Below are 14376 nucleotides of genomic sequence, written 5' to 3'. Positions count from 1 at the left end.
CACATTCTTCCACCATATCTGTGCCGGTCAACAACAGCCGCCTAACTATTCTAATCCCATTGTCCAACATTTGGCCCAGAATCTCCCTTCCTGCTCTGTCACCCTGACCTCTGGTGTCCCGAGAATCTATCCTTGACATTTCCTAATTCTCATCAACACACTGCTCCTGGCTGACACATAACCACAGTAAAATTACATCAGAGAAAATCCAGTCTATCCTGTCTGTAGCAGCTGAATTAAATAGCCACCCTTTGTAAATACTAGCTCTAATTCTAGTTCTGATGGACAGTCACTGGACCTGAAATGTTAACTCTGCTTTCTTTCCACAGACACTGCCAGACCTGTTAAGATTCTCCAGCATTTTCTGGTTTTGTTTCACACATTCCAGTGCTACTTCCCACGCACAGTCCATAGCTCTGTCGGGTACAGCTGTTCAGGTGCAGATTCAGCTGCCTTTTAAATGAGTTGAGAGTTTTCCCTTCAGCCACCAAACTGAGCAGTGAATTCCAGATACTCAGCACCCCTCTAGGTGAAAAGGTTCTTTTACACACATCCTCGAACAATCATCTTAAACCTGTCACTCCTGATAATTGACCTGTTTGCTTGAAGAAACAGGTCATCCCTTTCCACTGTATCTAAGCCCATCGTTATTCTGTACACCTCACTTATGTCACCACTCAGCCTCCTCTGTTCTGAGGAAAACACTGCTAACTTATCTAATCTTTCCTCATACCTGCATTTTTCAAGTTTTAGCAAAATTCTTGTAAACCTTCTCAAAACTCTTCTTTGAGCAATTATGTCCTTCCTGGAATGTGGTGACCAAAACTATACACAAAACTCTACCTGTGGCCTAACTGTTGCCACATATAGTCCCAGCATTGCATCCCTGCTTTTGTATTTAATCTCTCTCCTGATGAAGGAACACATATGCATTCTTTACCACCTTATTTCCCTGACATTTTCACCAACCTGTGGACATGTACTTCAAGCTCTCTCACTTCCTGAACCCCGCTCAATACTCTCCTGTTTATTGTGAATTCCCTTGATAATGTGTGGTACAGGAAGCTGCGAAATAAGATGAGCCAAACAGAGTCAGGGGATAGATACTGGCATGGCTAGAGAATTGGCTGACTGGCAGAAGGCCAAGAGTCGAGATAATGGATCTTTTTCAGGATGGCAGCCACTGACGAGTGGAGTTCCACAGGGGTCAGTGTTGGGACCACAGCTATTCAGGTTATACATTTACGATGTGGATGAAAGAAATGAGGGCATTGTTTCTAAGTTTGAGATGACACAAAGATAGGTGAAAGGGCAAGTAGTGTTAAGGAAGTGGGGAGGCTTCAGAAGGACTTGGACAGGCTAGGAGAGTGGGCAAAGAAGTAGCAGATTGAATAAAATAAGGGAAAGTTAGGGTTATGCACTTTGGGAAGAAGAATAGAGTCATAGACTCTTTTCAAATTGGAAAATGGTTTTGGAAATCTGAAGCACAGAGATCGGAGTTGTAGTTAAGATTAACATGCAAATCATTTGGCACTTAGGAACGCAAATACAAAATTAGCATTCATTTCAAGAGGGCTTGAATACAAGAGCAGGAATGTACTGCTGAAGGTATATAAGGCTCAGGTCAGACCACATTTGGAATATTGTGTCTTTTTCTGAAGAAGGGTCCTGACCCGAAACATCAAACTTTCCTGCTCCTCTGATGCTGCTTGGCCTGCTGTGTTCATCCAGCTTCACAACGTGTTATCTTTGGAATATTGTGGTCAGTTTTAGGCCCCACAGCTGAGGGAGGATTTGCTGACCTTTGCTGACAACAGGAGATTTGCAAAGATGGAAGGCTTGTCATATAAGGAGCAGTTGAGGACTCTGAGTCTGTACTCGATGGAGTTTAGAGGATGAGGAGGATCTGATTGAAAATTACAGAATACTTATGGGCCTGGATAGAGTCGACATGGAGATGTTTCCACTAGTAGGAGAAACTAGGACTCACGGGCACAGCCTCAGAGTGAAAGAATGACCCTTTAGAACTGAGAAGAGGAGGAATTTCTTCAGGCAGAGGCTGGCGATTCTGTGGAACTCATTGCCTCAGAAGGCTGTGGAGGTCAAGTCATTGTATTTAAGAAAGAGAAAAATCGTTCTTGATTGGTAAGGTGATCATGGGTTACAGGGAGAAGGCAGGAGTTTAGGTTGAGAAACATACCAGCCATGATTGAACAGTGGTATGTCGATGGGCCTAATGGCCTGATTCTGCTCCTACATCTTATGGTCTTTATGTTACCTTTGCCCTCGCAAAATGCATAACGTTGGACTTCTCCAGATTGAATCACATTTTCTACATTATCTGAAAATATAAATTAGTTTTCACAGGTACAGTGACGACACCCAGCTTGAAGTTGCTGCAAGGTAACTTGACCTCTCCACTACAACTAAATTACCAGGCTCGTTGTCTGACATTGAGTAATCAGAGCAATAAAGAGAATTTGTGGAAGACTGAAAAGATAGACTTTAGGGATCTTAGAAATCAAATAGGTCCAGCTGAGGCAACTGCACTTTTTTGGATTGAGCAGTTTCAAATACAGATGCCAGAAAAGGCTTTGATTGTAATAGGCAGTACCTTAAAGGAGGCTGATTACAAAAACTGATTTTACAATTGGGTGCCATCAAGTCCTACAGTCGAGCATGCCACGCATTAAAGGCAGCAAGGCTTAGCTTCAGGTGTATTGCCAGTATGCATAGCTTCCCATCAGCTGCGCATACTTGCCACATTGGATCGTGTATTCTCTAAATTGACTTTGAAAAGACAAACCACTTTTCAAAGCTCACTGTGCAGTCCAAATTCCCTGAAGTGGTTACAACTCTCAAACGAAGCATTGTGAAAGAATCCATGTGAATGCATGAAAAATGTCTATAGCAACATTATATACACCGCATTGGGAGATGTGACAACAAAGATCACTACTAAGAAAAACTAACTGTACTATTCCACAAAGTCACAAACCTCCTGATTGGCTGCTCTTTGTCTTATCTTATTGGCAGTTAACTTTTTGTCTCCTTCCCAACCAAATCTGTCTTTATTTGTGAGATAAAACATTTTCTTTTCACTGCAACCTGCTTTGATCAAATACCTACATGTCATCACATTGAGTGGTTTGTAAAGCAACAAAAAGCAGGTTTCTCGGCAGATACTTAGTGTTATCTATAATCCTACGCTTCCTGATAGTTCCTATCAGGCACCGCTTCTCACAGTGTTGTGATACTCCAAGGCGTGACAGATCTGGTCTGGGCAAATAACTTATGTTCATCTTTGTGCCTGGAGTGACTTTTCTCTGGTTTAATCCCAATGCTGTGGTTGGGGGCAAGATTTAGTTGATGGGGATGTGGGTAGAATTTCCCCTTCAGTGCCCTCAGGGGGAACAACTTAATCCATTTTTTTTCAGAAACGTTTTATCCAATAAAACATATCCTGGTTTCTGCCTTCTGTTTGTTACTGGCAGGTGTCAGTGCTTGTGTTTGATCCACACTCAGTCCTGTTCCCAAATACCCTTGAGCTGTCTGAGCTTCACTCATCTCCCACCTGCCTCTGCAACAATCAGTTGAAACCTTTTACTTTTAATGACAAATCCGCCGATAACCTCATTTCTTCTATCCGTAGCCAGCACTATGTACCTGCACTCTGCTCATTTTGACTCTCGGGGATCACCTCTTTCTCCCTTCCACCTATTCTGTCAACTTTCAGCTTTGTCTCCTTCCACTGATTCAGCCCAGCATTTTGGAACATTTTTTCCTGTGTCTCTCAGCCCTGTATCTTCTTTATTTTTCTTCAAAACCCCCTTCAAAGCTTATCACTTCGTCCTTGCTTAATTCTCTCCTTTTTCCCTTCTCCGCCATTTCTCAGTTACCAGTAATTTAATGTCTTTTTGAAGTTTCTTCTTTGCCTGAAGACCACCTATCTAGGGTATTCACACATAGAAAGCCATTTTTATTGACAGTGTTGGTAAGGGCATTAAACAGCTAACAAATGTGCAAGTTTCAAAATCATTTGGTACTCAAGATGGACTTAAAAGGGGGGAGAAAAGCTGGAATTTAAGTTGTCCTACTCCTGCCTTTGTTCTATAATTCTGCAATTCTTCTCCCCTTCAGGTGCTTTTCCAGGTCATTCTAAAAAGTACAATTGAATTACCCTGTCTTGCAGTGCATTTTTGATTGTACCCACTTGTTGCCTGAAAGTATTTTCCTGATGTTGCTTATTAAATGAGTATTGAGATCAGAACTTCACATTTTTTCAATGGAGTCCCCATTCTGCAAGGTTCAACTCCCCATTGCCATTTGTCCTTCACAACACTACACAAAAGATGCCAAAGTAGACACAAAAAGCAATAAAATGCCTCTCAGTTAGAAGCGGAAGGTAAATTCTAATACTATTACTTCCTTCTCTGCTGACCTGTTTTATGGCTCTATAATTCTATGATCTGTGGATCCACCTTTCCAACCGCCCTCAATCATCTCTAAAGATATTACGTTATTTGATAACACAAAAACTTACAGCACATTGGCACCCCTATAATTTTAATAGAAGGCATTCCATCTCTGGTATGCCAAAATTTAAACTGGAATTTTTGGATTTTGCCTCGTATTAAATTGAATCCACACCAGTTCATAGAACTGAGACAGCCAGGCAGTGAAGGATAGTAGATTGAAGCCTAGTCTTCGCACATGTAAACGGTTTATTTACAGAAATACACGACAGATCATGCATCTGCAAATAACTTCCAATCTACTCTACGTGGTTATTGTTAATCAAACTGTTTGCACATGTTATGTTACACTGCCTGGTCTGATGGGGATTTGAACACAGACCTTCTGATCCAGAGTTAGGGATTTTACCACTGTAACAGCCACAAGTCAGACCCCCAACGAATGCTGACCATCCAAATAGAATGAACTCCCAATGTTTACACAGTTAACACCAGTTGTACACCTGCCTCATATTTTAGTTGTTCATTCAGTTTTGTCGGATGTTTTATTTTGGTGAAAGTAATGATTATTTTTCTCCAACATAAAAGGTACGGTCAGTTAAGTGGTATGGTCGAGCCAGTGGCAGGAATATTTGGAGCCTTTGCTGTAGTTCTTGCTGAGCCTCTCCTGCCCTATGCCTTGGCTTTTGCTGCTGGTGCCATGGTTTATGTTGTAATCGATGACATTATTCCTGAAGCTCAACTAAGGTGAGTCCTGAATGAAACAACAATTCTCTGTAATTTCAATTGAGGACAAAGTGGTGATGAGTTTTGCTTTTGCCAGCTAACCAGAGTGAGGCCTCTGTATAAGAAAATAGAAAGGGAATGAAAACTATAGATAAGAAATTATGATGGAAAATATACATCAGGTCTTGAATAAAGAATACATGGCTTTAAGATCGTGTAGAGGAGACGTACTAAAATTGCACCAATAATGGGGGACTCCGAAATCGCAGGGTTAGAAGAGAAGCTGCAATTGTTTTCTTCGAAATTGAAAAGGCTAACGAGACATTTAATAGAGGTGTTTAAAATTGCAAAGGCTTTTAACATATTAAAAAGGAGAAATTGTTTCCAGTGGCCTGGAGGGTTGGTAACTTCATGGAACATGATGGAATGTTCTCCACTTGCTTCAATGAGTGCAGCCCCGACAATATTCAAGAGGCCCGACACCAATCAGAACAAAGCAACCCACTTAATTGGTACCCCGTCCATCTTCAACATTCACTCCCGTCAACATGTATGCAAACTGGCATGTACCGTATACAAAAACAAAGTTGCTGGAAATGCTCAGCAGGTCAGGCAGCAATGTGTTCACGAGGTAGTCTCCTCTACAATGGGAAAACAAAGCATAGACTTGGCGACCGCTCCGCAGAACACCTACGTTCTGCTCGCAAAAAAGACCCTGAACTACCTGTTGCCTGCCACTTTGACGCACCACCTGCTCCCTGGCCAACATCTCTGTGTCTGGCTTGCTGCAGTGTTCCAGCGGACCCGAAACATTAATCCTGTTTTTACCTTCACAGAAGCTGCCAGACCTGCTGAGCTTTTCCAGCAACTTTATTTTTGTTCTTGATTTACAGCATCTGCAGTCCTTTCGGTTTTTATTTACCGTATCCAAGATGCATTTCAGCATCTCACCGTGGTTCCTTAAACAGCAACTCCTGTACCTGTGGCCTGTCCCACCTGAATAAATAAGAACACCACCACCTGTAAGCTGCCCTGTGAGCAACACACCAGACTGACTCGGGACCCTGTTGTTAGATCCCTCACCACCAGGACAGACCCAGTCCAGCAGCTGTGTCCTTTAGAATTCTCCCAACTCAGTCATTACTCAGTCATTCTTAGTAATGAGCATTGAAATCCCCCACACAGAGAATATTCTGTGCTGCCTATACCATCCTCCATCCTTCCTCTAACTGGAATTTAATATAGAGGTGTACTAATTCATCTATAAAGAGGGTGGGGACCTTAAGTCTTAATGACCAGGAGGGCTTTCCTGCCCAGAGTCAAAACTGAGTACTCCAGAGACAACTCCCTTGCAACTGTATACCTGTCCCCTGTAGTGGGACAGAAAATACTGTCAGGTAGTGATGTGGATGTTTTGGAAATTGTTTCCCAAGTGTGATTGCATCCAAATCACTATTTCCCAAGCCATGGTTTGAATAACCCGTGTGAAACCTCTCCCAATTTTAGCACAAGTTCTCAAATATTATTTCGGAGGACTATACAGAGTTGACAGAGCTGGGTTTGCCATTGTCATTTCTGGAACAGAGTTTGGTCGATGTTTGGTGACCTGTTCATTTTAATTCTGTTTAAAATCTGTAATGGTTTGGGAGACTAAGTGGCTTGTGAACCTATGTCAGAAGGAATTTAACCACATCTGCTGTGGAATCATGTGTAGGCCAGACAAGGTAGAGAAAACAGATTTCATTCCCTAAAGGCCATGAGTAAACCAATTGGCATTTACAACAATTGACCGTGGTTACTTCGCCACTGTCAGATGAGCTTTAAATTCCAGATTTATTCACTGAGTTTAAATTCCACCATCTTCCATGTCCCCAGAACTTTGCCCCAGTTTCCTGGATTACTAGTCCAGTGGTATTATCACTACACCATCACTTCTTCATGTTATTTTGATCTGAAGTGTACTTTCTGAAAGAGTTATGGAAACAGATTCAATGATATCATTCAGAAGGGAATCAGACAATAACTCAATGGAAAAAATAATAGCAGGATTATGGGAAAAGACAGGGGACTGAAACTAATTCAAAAGGTCTTACAAAAGGGCACCAGCAGGCACAACAGACAGGTGGTAATGTCTCCATCTCTCAGGTTTGACTCTGAGGCCTCATCAGGACAGGAAAAGCAAAAGATAGAAAGTGGTTTCAGGCAGAGCCCTTATATCTGATGAATGCAAACAAATGCACATCTGGCAGTCCATCAGACAGAAATGTAATAAAGCTGTTCAGATGCTGTGTCATGTCATAAGCAAAGCCCAATTGTTTTATAAACAACAGCAGAAGTCCAAGATTAAATTCTTGCCTCTAACTCACTGCCAATTTCTTGTTGAATTCTATAATAAACAGTGTTAATGTTTGCATTATTTTAAAGCCATGGCAAGCCAAGCAGTAGAGTAATGGCATGAGGTGATCTCCTGCTTTGATTTCCAAGTTTTATTTGTTGCATTGTATGGGGGCCTTAATTACATTGCACTGAATGGAACTAAATTTGTAAGTTTTAAGTCTTGTGATCTTTGGGAGATCTACTTATATTTGTCACCAGCAGGACATCTTTGTTTAATGCCAGCACTTTCTGGCTCCTTTTAGGTTTTCATTCTTGATTAGTGGATACAAAATGTAAAATTATTTCTGTCCTTACCTTACTTAGAGTTCTCTGCAGTTATCTCTTGGGTCTCAATTGTTCAATGATGTATGTTTTATTTTGTTATCTTTCCTCCTTTGGAAATTTCTTGGCCAGGGCAAATGTGGGCAATCTATTCCTGACCTCAATTACAGATTAAGAACTCTCTTGAACAGTTTACGAGACATTATTGAGTACTGGAACAAAAGCAAAGTTGCTCAAAAAGCTCAGCAGGTCTGGCAGCATCAGTGAAGGAAAAAACAGAGTTAAGACAGGTGACCCTTCCTCAGAACTGATAGCTTGGGAGTGGGAGGTTTTAATGGGTTGGTGTTGATGTCTCCTAAGTCTGTTTCCTAACATTTGTATCCATTCTCTCACATTTCCAATTTTGAACGACGGCAGAAGTTGGGAGATAAACCAACCCGATCCCAGAAAGTGGATCACAGACTTAAACATGATAATGAGGGGCATCATTGACATCCAGGCTTTCAATTGCAGTTTTCTGGCTGTCCAAACAGCGTGGAACCTGGCAGCTTCATTAAGTTGAGAACTTGGTGGATTTAGTGTGTAGCTTTCTGCGCTGGCTAAGGTTTACCATGAAGTTCCCACCTTAACAAACGCACCTGTTGTCTGAGGCGTGGTGACCCTCAGCTTAAACTGGGCACCAGTTGTGTCTCTCACTCTCTCTCTCTCTCTCTCACACTCTCTCTCTCTCTCTCTCTCTCTCTCCCCCCCCAATAAGAAAGCAGTCCTTTGGTCCTCTGGGACTGTGGTGACTTTTACCTTTCTTGGACTTACCTTACCTATACTTGGGCTATAACTATGGAGTCTCTGCTCTGTTAGGAGAAATGGAAATATGCAATGCTGATTTTGTGCCAGTGTAGCAAGGACATATTATCCTAAGCAAATTTCCTTGAAAAGGCTGCTGATTGATTTCCATTCATCTTCGGGATTTACAAGTTGGGATAAAGTGTTCATGCATTCACTCCTTTGTCTGATGCTTGATCCTGCACTGCAGTATTAAGAGAATTGAATGTAGGAGCATGCCAAGCTGTTTTTAATCAACAACATGATTGGCTTATTACCATACTTTGAAATGGGGATGCCAGCTCCCCAACATACACATGCAAATGCCGTGTCAAGCCCTCTTTGGGGTGTGTCTTCACTGACAGTCACAGACATTCCAACTGGGCAGGCGATGTTATGCAAGAAAGCTGAAAAGAAACGAATGAAAGACGGGCCATGCTTTAATAGTAGCCGAAAGCAATGAATAGTAATAATGGATTTGTTTGGCATGTATTGGACAATTGAGGTTAGTTGGTTCATAGATTGAGCAACTCAACCTGTAGAATCTTTCATCCTCCCTTCAATCAGCCTGTCGTCAAATTCTGGTTGGAAAGCAGGCAGTCATGCATTGTTACTCAAATGTTCAATGCAGAAACATGTGTTAATCACAATTAATCACAACGAGCTCCAGTTTTTAGCAGTACAAATATTCCAGTTTTCTGCTAGTCAGTTTCTGCAGTCCTAATCTCTCTGTATTTAGCAGAATTCTTCTGTATTTTAACATAGTGCAATGGTAAAATTGAGGAACCAAACTTCAAGTGGTTACCGAATTAATAAAGGAGCACAGCGAGTGTATTTTTTAAGTAACTACAATGGGATGAACATTTGCTACAACCAGAAATGTGAGAAATGTTCAAATGGTGTTTCTGTCCTTGTGCACTTAGAGATTGTAATGCAACAATTCTTCATTATATGCAATAAATGAACCAAATTCTATACCTGCAACAATAATACAAAAAATAATAGTCAGCAACCATTTAAAATAAGGGCATAAATGCGGATGTATAGGCTTGAGGTAGACATTACAACAGCAGATACCTGAACTTGAACTAACTCAATACAATTTGTGGTGAAAATCTAATGCCACCATCAAATCCAAAGATTTCATTGAAGTTCCCTGCCCTACATTTCCCTTTTATTTTAGCTGACAAATCCTATGATTATTCTATTCAAATATAAACAAAATACGGATATGTGAAAACAAATGAGTAGAAATTTGTGCGCAGACTATGCATTTTCTTTCTTCCTGTCCCACTTCCTAATCTACATTTGTGTTTCTCCCAGTATAGGCCGCCTGTGTATTCCTTGTACACTGTACTTGAGGTCATCCACAACTCTGTTACCAGTGTCTTGACTCACAGCAAGCCCTGTTCTATCACCTCTGTGCACACTGACCTACATTGGCTCCCATTAAGCAACATCGTGATTTTCAAATTCTAATCCTTCTTTGGAAATCCCTTCATAGCCTCACCCCTATCTCTAATCTCCACCATTCTCAACCCACCAAGGTATTTGCACTTCTTAAATTTTGGCCTGTTTGCATCTCTAATTTAAATTGGTTCACCAGAGGGGCTCATACTCTTAGTTGCCTGGTCCCCATGATCTGGAATACCCTGCCTGCACCTCTCTTCCGCAGTTACCTCAGTTATGGCACTCTTTAAAACCTAACACTTTGTTGGAGAGGAATTTTAAAGAGAAGTCTGAGTCCTGTGTTCAGCAGCACCAATCCATCTTTATTCAAGTGTTCTTTACCAAGCAGCATGGAAGAAGCCACTGGAGATAGACTCCAAGATGTTCCCATTCTCCCTATAAAGTACAGTATATTTATATATTCTGTGTTACAATGATTACATGCAACATTGACATGCAGTGCTTGCCACTTCCATTCTGACCGTTGTGCCCCTCCCTAGACATTTGCCACCTGTATCATACTGAATGGGTGCTGTCAGTGCCTTGTGAAGCTGTGATCGTTTATTTTCCCAAGGTCATAATGACTAAGTAATGTTTTGCAATTGCCTCCGTACACTGCACTCTGTTTTCCGATGACCTTTCATGAGGTTATTCATTTATACCCTTCATTATATGTCATTCTGTCCTTATTGTTTGTACCATTTTTCCTTCGACTCCCCCCACTGATGGGATGGGGGCTTATCTCTACTCTCCATAGCCATTTGTTTAAAGGGTGCGAGTTGCACTTATAATTTCAGTGTATCTACATATATAACATGTAATGGCAATTACTTAAAAAGTCGTTCAGTGGCTCAGTGGTTAGCACTGCTGCCTCACAGTGCCAGGGACCCAGGTCCAACTTCGGGTGACTGTGTGGAGTTTGCAAATTCTCCCCGTTACTGCGTGGGTTTCCTCTGGGTTATCCGGTTTCCTCCCACAGGCCAAAGATGTGCAGGCTAGGTGATTGGCCACGCCAAATTGCACATAGTGTTCAGGGATGTGTAGATTAGGTGGGTCATAGGCGAGTGGTTCTGGGTGGGGTGCTTTGATGGTCAGTGTAGACTTGTTGAGCCGAAGGGCCTGTTTCCACACAGTAGAGATTCTATGATCCAAGGTGGGATCGGACCTTCCCTTCTACACTTTATGAAATAACAAGTTTGCTCTTTCCTAGTAAGATTTCTCTGAGGCATTTCATTATCTTATCTGGTTGCCATGAGTATGAAGGCCATGATTCTGACTGTAGAAACTGCTGCCTCAAATGACAATTCTCTTCACCAATGGGCAGCTCCAGCGCATGCTAATTGTGCTTTTGATCAGCTGATCTAAAATCTTATCTGGTTTTGAAACCAGATCTTGTTTCATAATGAAATGCTTTTTATGTTACTCTACAATAGATGATCTGTACAAATATAAGTTGTTATTGCAGTTGTCCCTGAATTCCTTTCTCATTGGTAAATGTTCCAATTCCATCTTGATTTTATTTTACAGCCTGTACTTCCTAATTCTTTTCACCTCTCTACTTCCCTTCCTGCTTTTAATAAGCTCCCACATAAAGCAACTAAGGGCAATGGTGGTGTCACAGTAATGTCTCAAGATAAGTAATAAAGAAGCCAATACTGATGCTCCTATGACATGGTTTGAAATCCCATCAAGGCTAGTGGTAATTTAAAATCAATGAATAAATCTGGACTAAACAGCTGGTCTCTGTAATGGTGACCATAACAATTTGTATATTAATTGTTGCATAAATTGTTGCATCTGATCTAAATGTAACGCCAGACCCACAGCAGTGTGGATGACTCTTAACTGTTCTCTGAAATAGGAAGCAAGCCATTCAGTCTAAAGGCAGTTAGAGATAGACAACAAATGTTGGTCATGCAATAGCTGTGCACATCCTGTGAAAGAATAAAGAAAGCACATGTAAACGCCAGATACCTTTTATACATGTCTGTCGCTGAACAGGTGAAGGCAAGTACACTATGTTATTCTCATTCAATGAATCGTTTTAGAGATCAATGTACATAATGACAATTGAAGCATTGTAAGAAAAACTGACAGCGTTGTTTTCATTTTCAGTGGAAATGGCAAATTGGCATCCTGGACCTCCATCGCAGGGTTTGTCTTGATGATGTCGCTCGATGTTGGCCTGAGCTAACCTCAAGATTTATTCTGCTGAAGAAAATTAGTTTGGGAACAATCATTTCCTCCATTTAGAAAAAAGAAGTTGCATTTTCATTTCAAATCTATTTGACGAATCATCATGCAAAATTTTAATTTCAAGGTTGCTGCGATTAACTTGGCTCTCACTGAGAAGTGATATTGACTCAGTGAAATATGTAGGCAGCTTCCAGTCTGGGGTTATTGTTAACACTTGACTGTCCAGCATCGTTGATTGTTTGACACTTGTTCCTCATTTGTGGGTTTCCCAACTTTTGAATTCTTACAATTTTTTTTAGCGTGCGGTTTTGTATCAGTCTGCAGCTTATGGTCATTCAATTCTTGTTACCTCAGTGAAAGTATCACAGCTAAACATTCATCAGCATAAACCAAGGAGTCAGGTAAACACGGAATTCTGCTGTTGCCCACTGCAAATTCTATTAATTCCACATTGAATTATTGTAGTTCATTTAGGATCACCCATTGAAAGAAGCTTATCATTATGGTACGTCAAAGCACCAAAGGGACACTGTATTAAGAAGAAAGCAGGCATGATGACGTTTTGAAGAATATTCTTTCACTGTGGAATGTGGAACATACGATACCTTTGTTATTTATATATTTTGCAAAAAGATTTATCTGAAACACGTTATCTGCTCTCTCTTAACATGTTCAAATGTCTCACTCACATCAGTCTTCCAATGAAAACAAAATTGCTGGTAAAGCTCAACAGATCTGGTGGCATATGTGCAGGAGAAATCAGAGTTAACGTTTCGGGTCCGGTGACCCTTCCTCAGAACTGCGAGTACTGAGGAAGGGTCACCAGACTCGAAATGTTAACTCTGTTTTCTCCTCCACAGATGCTGCCAGACCTGCTGAGCTTTTCCAGAAACTTTGTTTTTGTTCCTGATTTACAGCATCCGCAGTTCTTTTGGTCTTTATTCAGTCTTCCAACAGTCTGCATCATCTAGCCACTCCATATCAATCGGTGTGTAATGTCTGACAGATTTGAACACTTCCAATGACAGTATCTAGATATTGCTGTCAACAAACATTATTAGATATTAAGAGGCCTATGTGACTTTATATTTACAACTTGTTTTTAATGCAAAAGAAACTACAAATGACAAATATTTAGGGTGCAATTCCAGTACACTTTAATCTCATTGGCAAAATCTAAAGTAGGGTTGTAATAACCAATAAGGCAAGGGTTCTAATTGACACATCAGGCCTGAATCATGACTAGTTTAGAACTCACCTCATATAAGAGGCAGCTAGAAGTGACCTTGAGCCAATTATGTGCCAAGTGTGTGCAAATTTGGAACCAGAACATTTTAAGTGAGGTGGCAGCATCTTTGGGTAGTAGAGGATTACCATCAACAAGTATAAGTAACCATTAAGCAGCTCCAAAGGGACATAGCCACAACAGCTGCTTTTAAACAACCTTTGCAACCAGTTACAGGACTAGAGTCTGGAGGATTGATGTGGGATCAGTGTTACCGTAAAGAGTGAGTTTTTTTAATTGTTTCTAACATGTCAGGCAGCAAGCAAACAGGGACACGGAATATCTCATGAGCAGTTAATAAAACAATCTGAAGATATCTGATGTCCAGGAATTCAGCAGAGGGCATTAAACTTTGTAGCTGCGTCTTTCCCATGCCCACACAAAAGAATGTAAACTTCAAATACCACATCATGTCAACCAGAACCTGGAGCTGTACTGAATATTTCCCGTTGAACACAATAGATCAGTTGTTTTGAGAGGTTAACTGTATTCATGCCATACACACACCCATTTACAGAACTTGACATCAGTGTTCTTTTGGCCAGTTGCTCATTTTAAACAGCACTTAGGCACACAATGTCGTGTTTGTTTTGAAGTAAATATATAACTACTATAATGAGGTGCATTATAAAAAGGTTATTGAAAGATATTGTTCTGGCACAATATTGTTGGCACTATAACAAAACAGAAAGTAAAGCAAAACTTGTTAGAGACTTTGTCTAAAGCATATAATGGTTGAACTCTTTAACCCTGACAAGCCCTCCT

At 40.9% G+C, this 14376-nt stretch overlaps 1 protein-coding gene across 2 annotated transcripts in view; it reads left to right on the top strand.

Moving 5' to 3' along the window:
* LOC125463672 (zinc transporter ZIP11-like) overlaps positions 1-13086 on the top strand; it is a 695024-nt gene extending 681938 nt beyond the window's left edge. For both annotated transcript variants that reach the window (XM_048555242.2, XM_048555241.2), the window contains exons 8-9: positions 5064-5222; positions 12246-13086. In XM_048555242.2, coding sequence (XP_048411199.1) covers positions 5064-5222; positions 12246-12324 — 238 coding nt within the window. In that variant the 3' untranslated portion in view covers positions 12325-13086. The remainder of the gene's footprint in view (positions 1-5063; positions 5223-12245) is intronic.
* Positions 13087-14376: the final 1290 nt, after the last annotated feature.

Source organism: Stegostoma tigrinum, chromosome 22, assembly GCF_030684315.1.
Source record: "Stegostoma tigrinum isolate sSteTig4 chromosome 22, sSteTig4.hap1, whole genome shotgun sequence".
Classification (NCBI taxonomy): domain Eukaryota; kingdom Metazoa; phylum Chordata; class Chondrichthyes; order Orectolobiformes; family Stegostomatidae; genus Stegostoma; species Stegostoma tigrinum.
The sequence above is the reverse complement of the archived record's forward strand: the minus strand, read 5'-3'. Positions and strand labels throughout refer to the sequence as shown.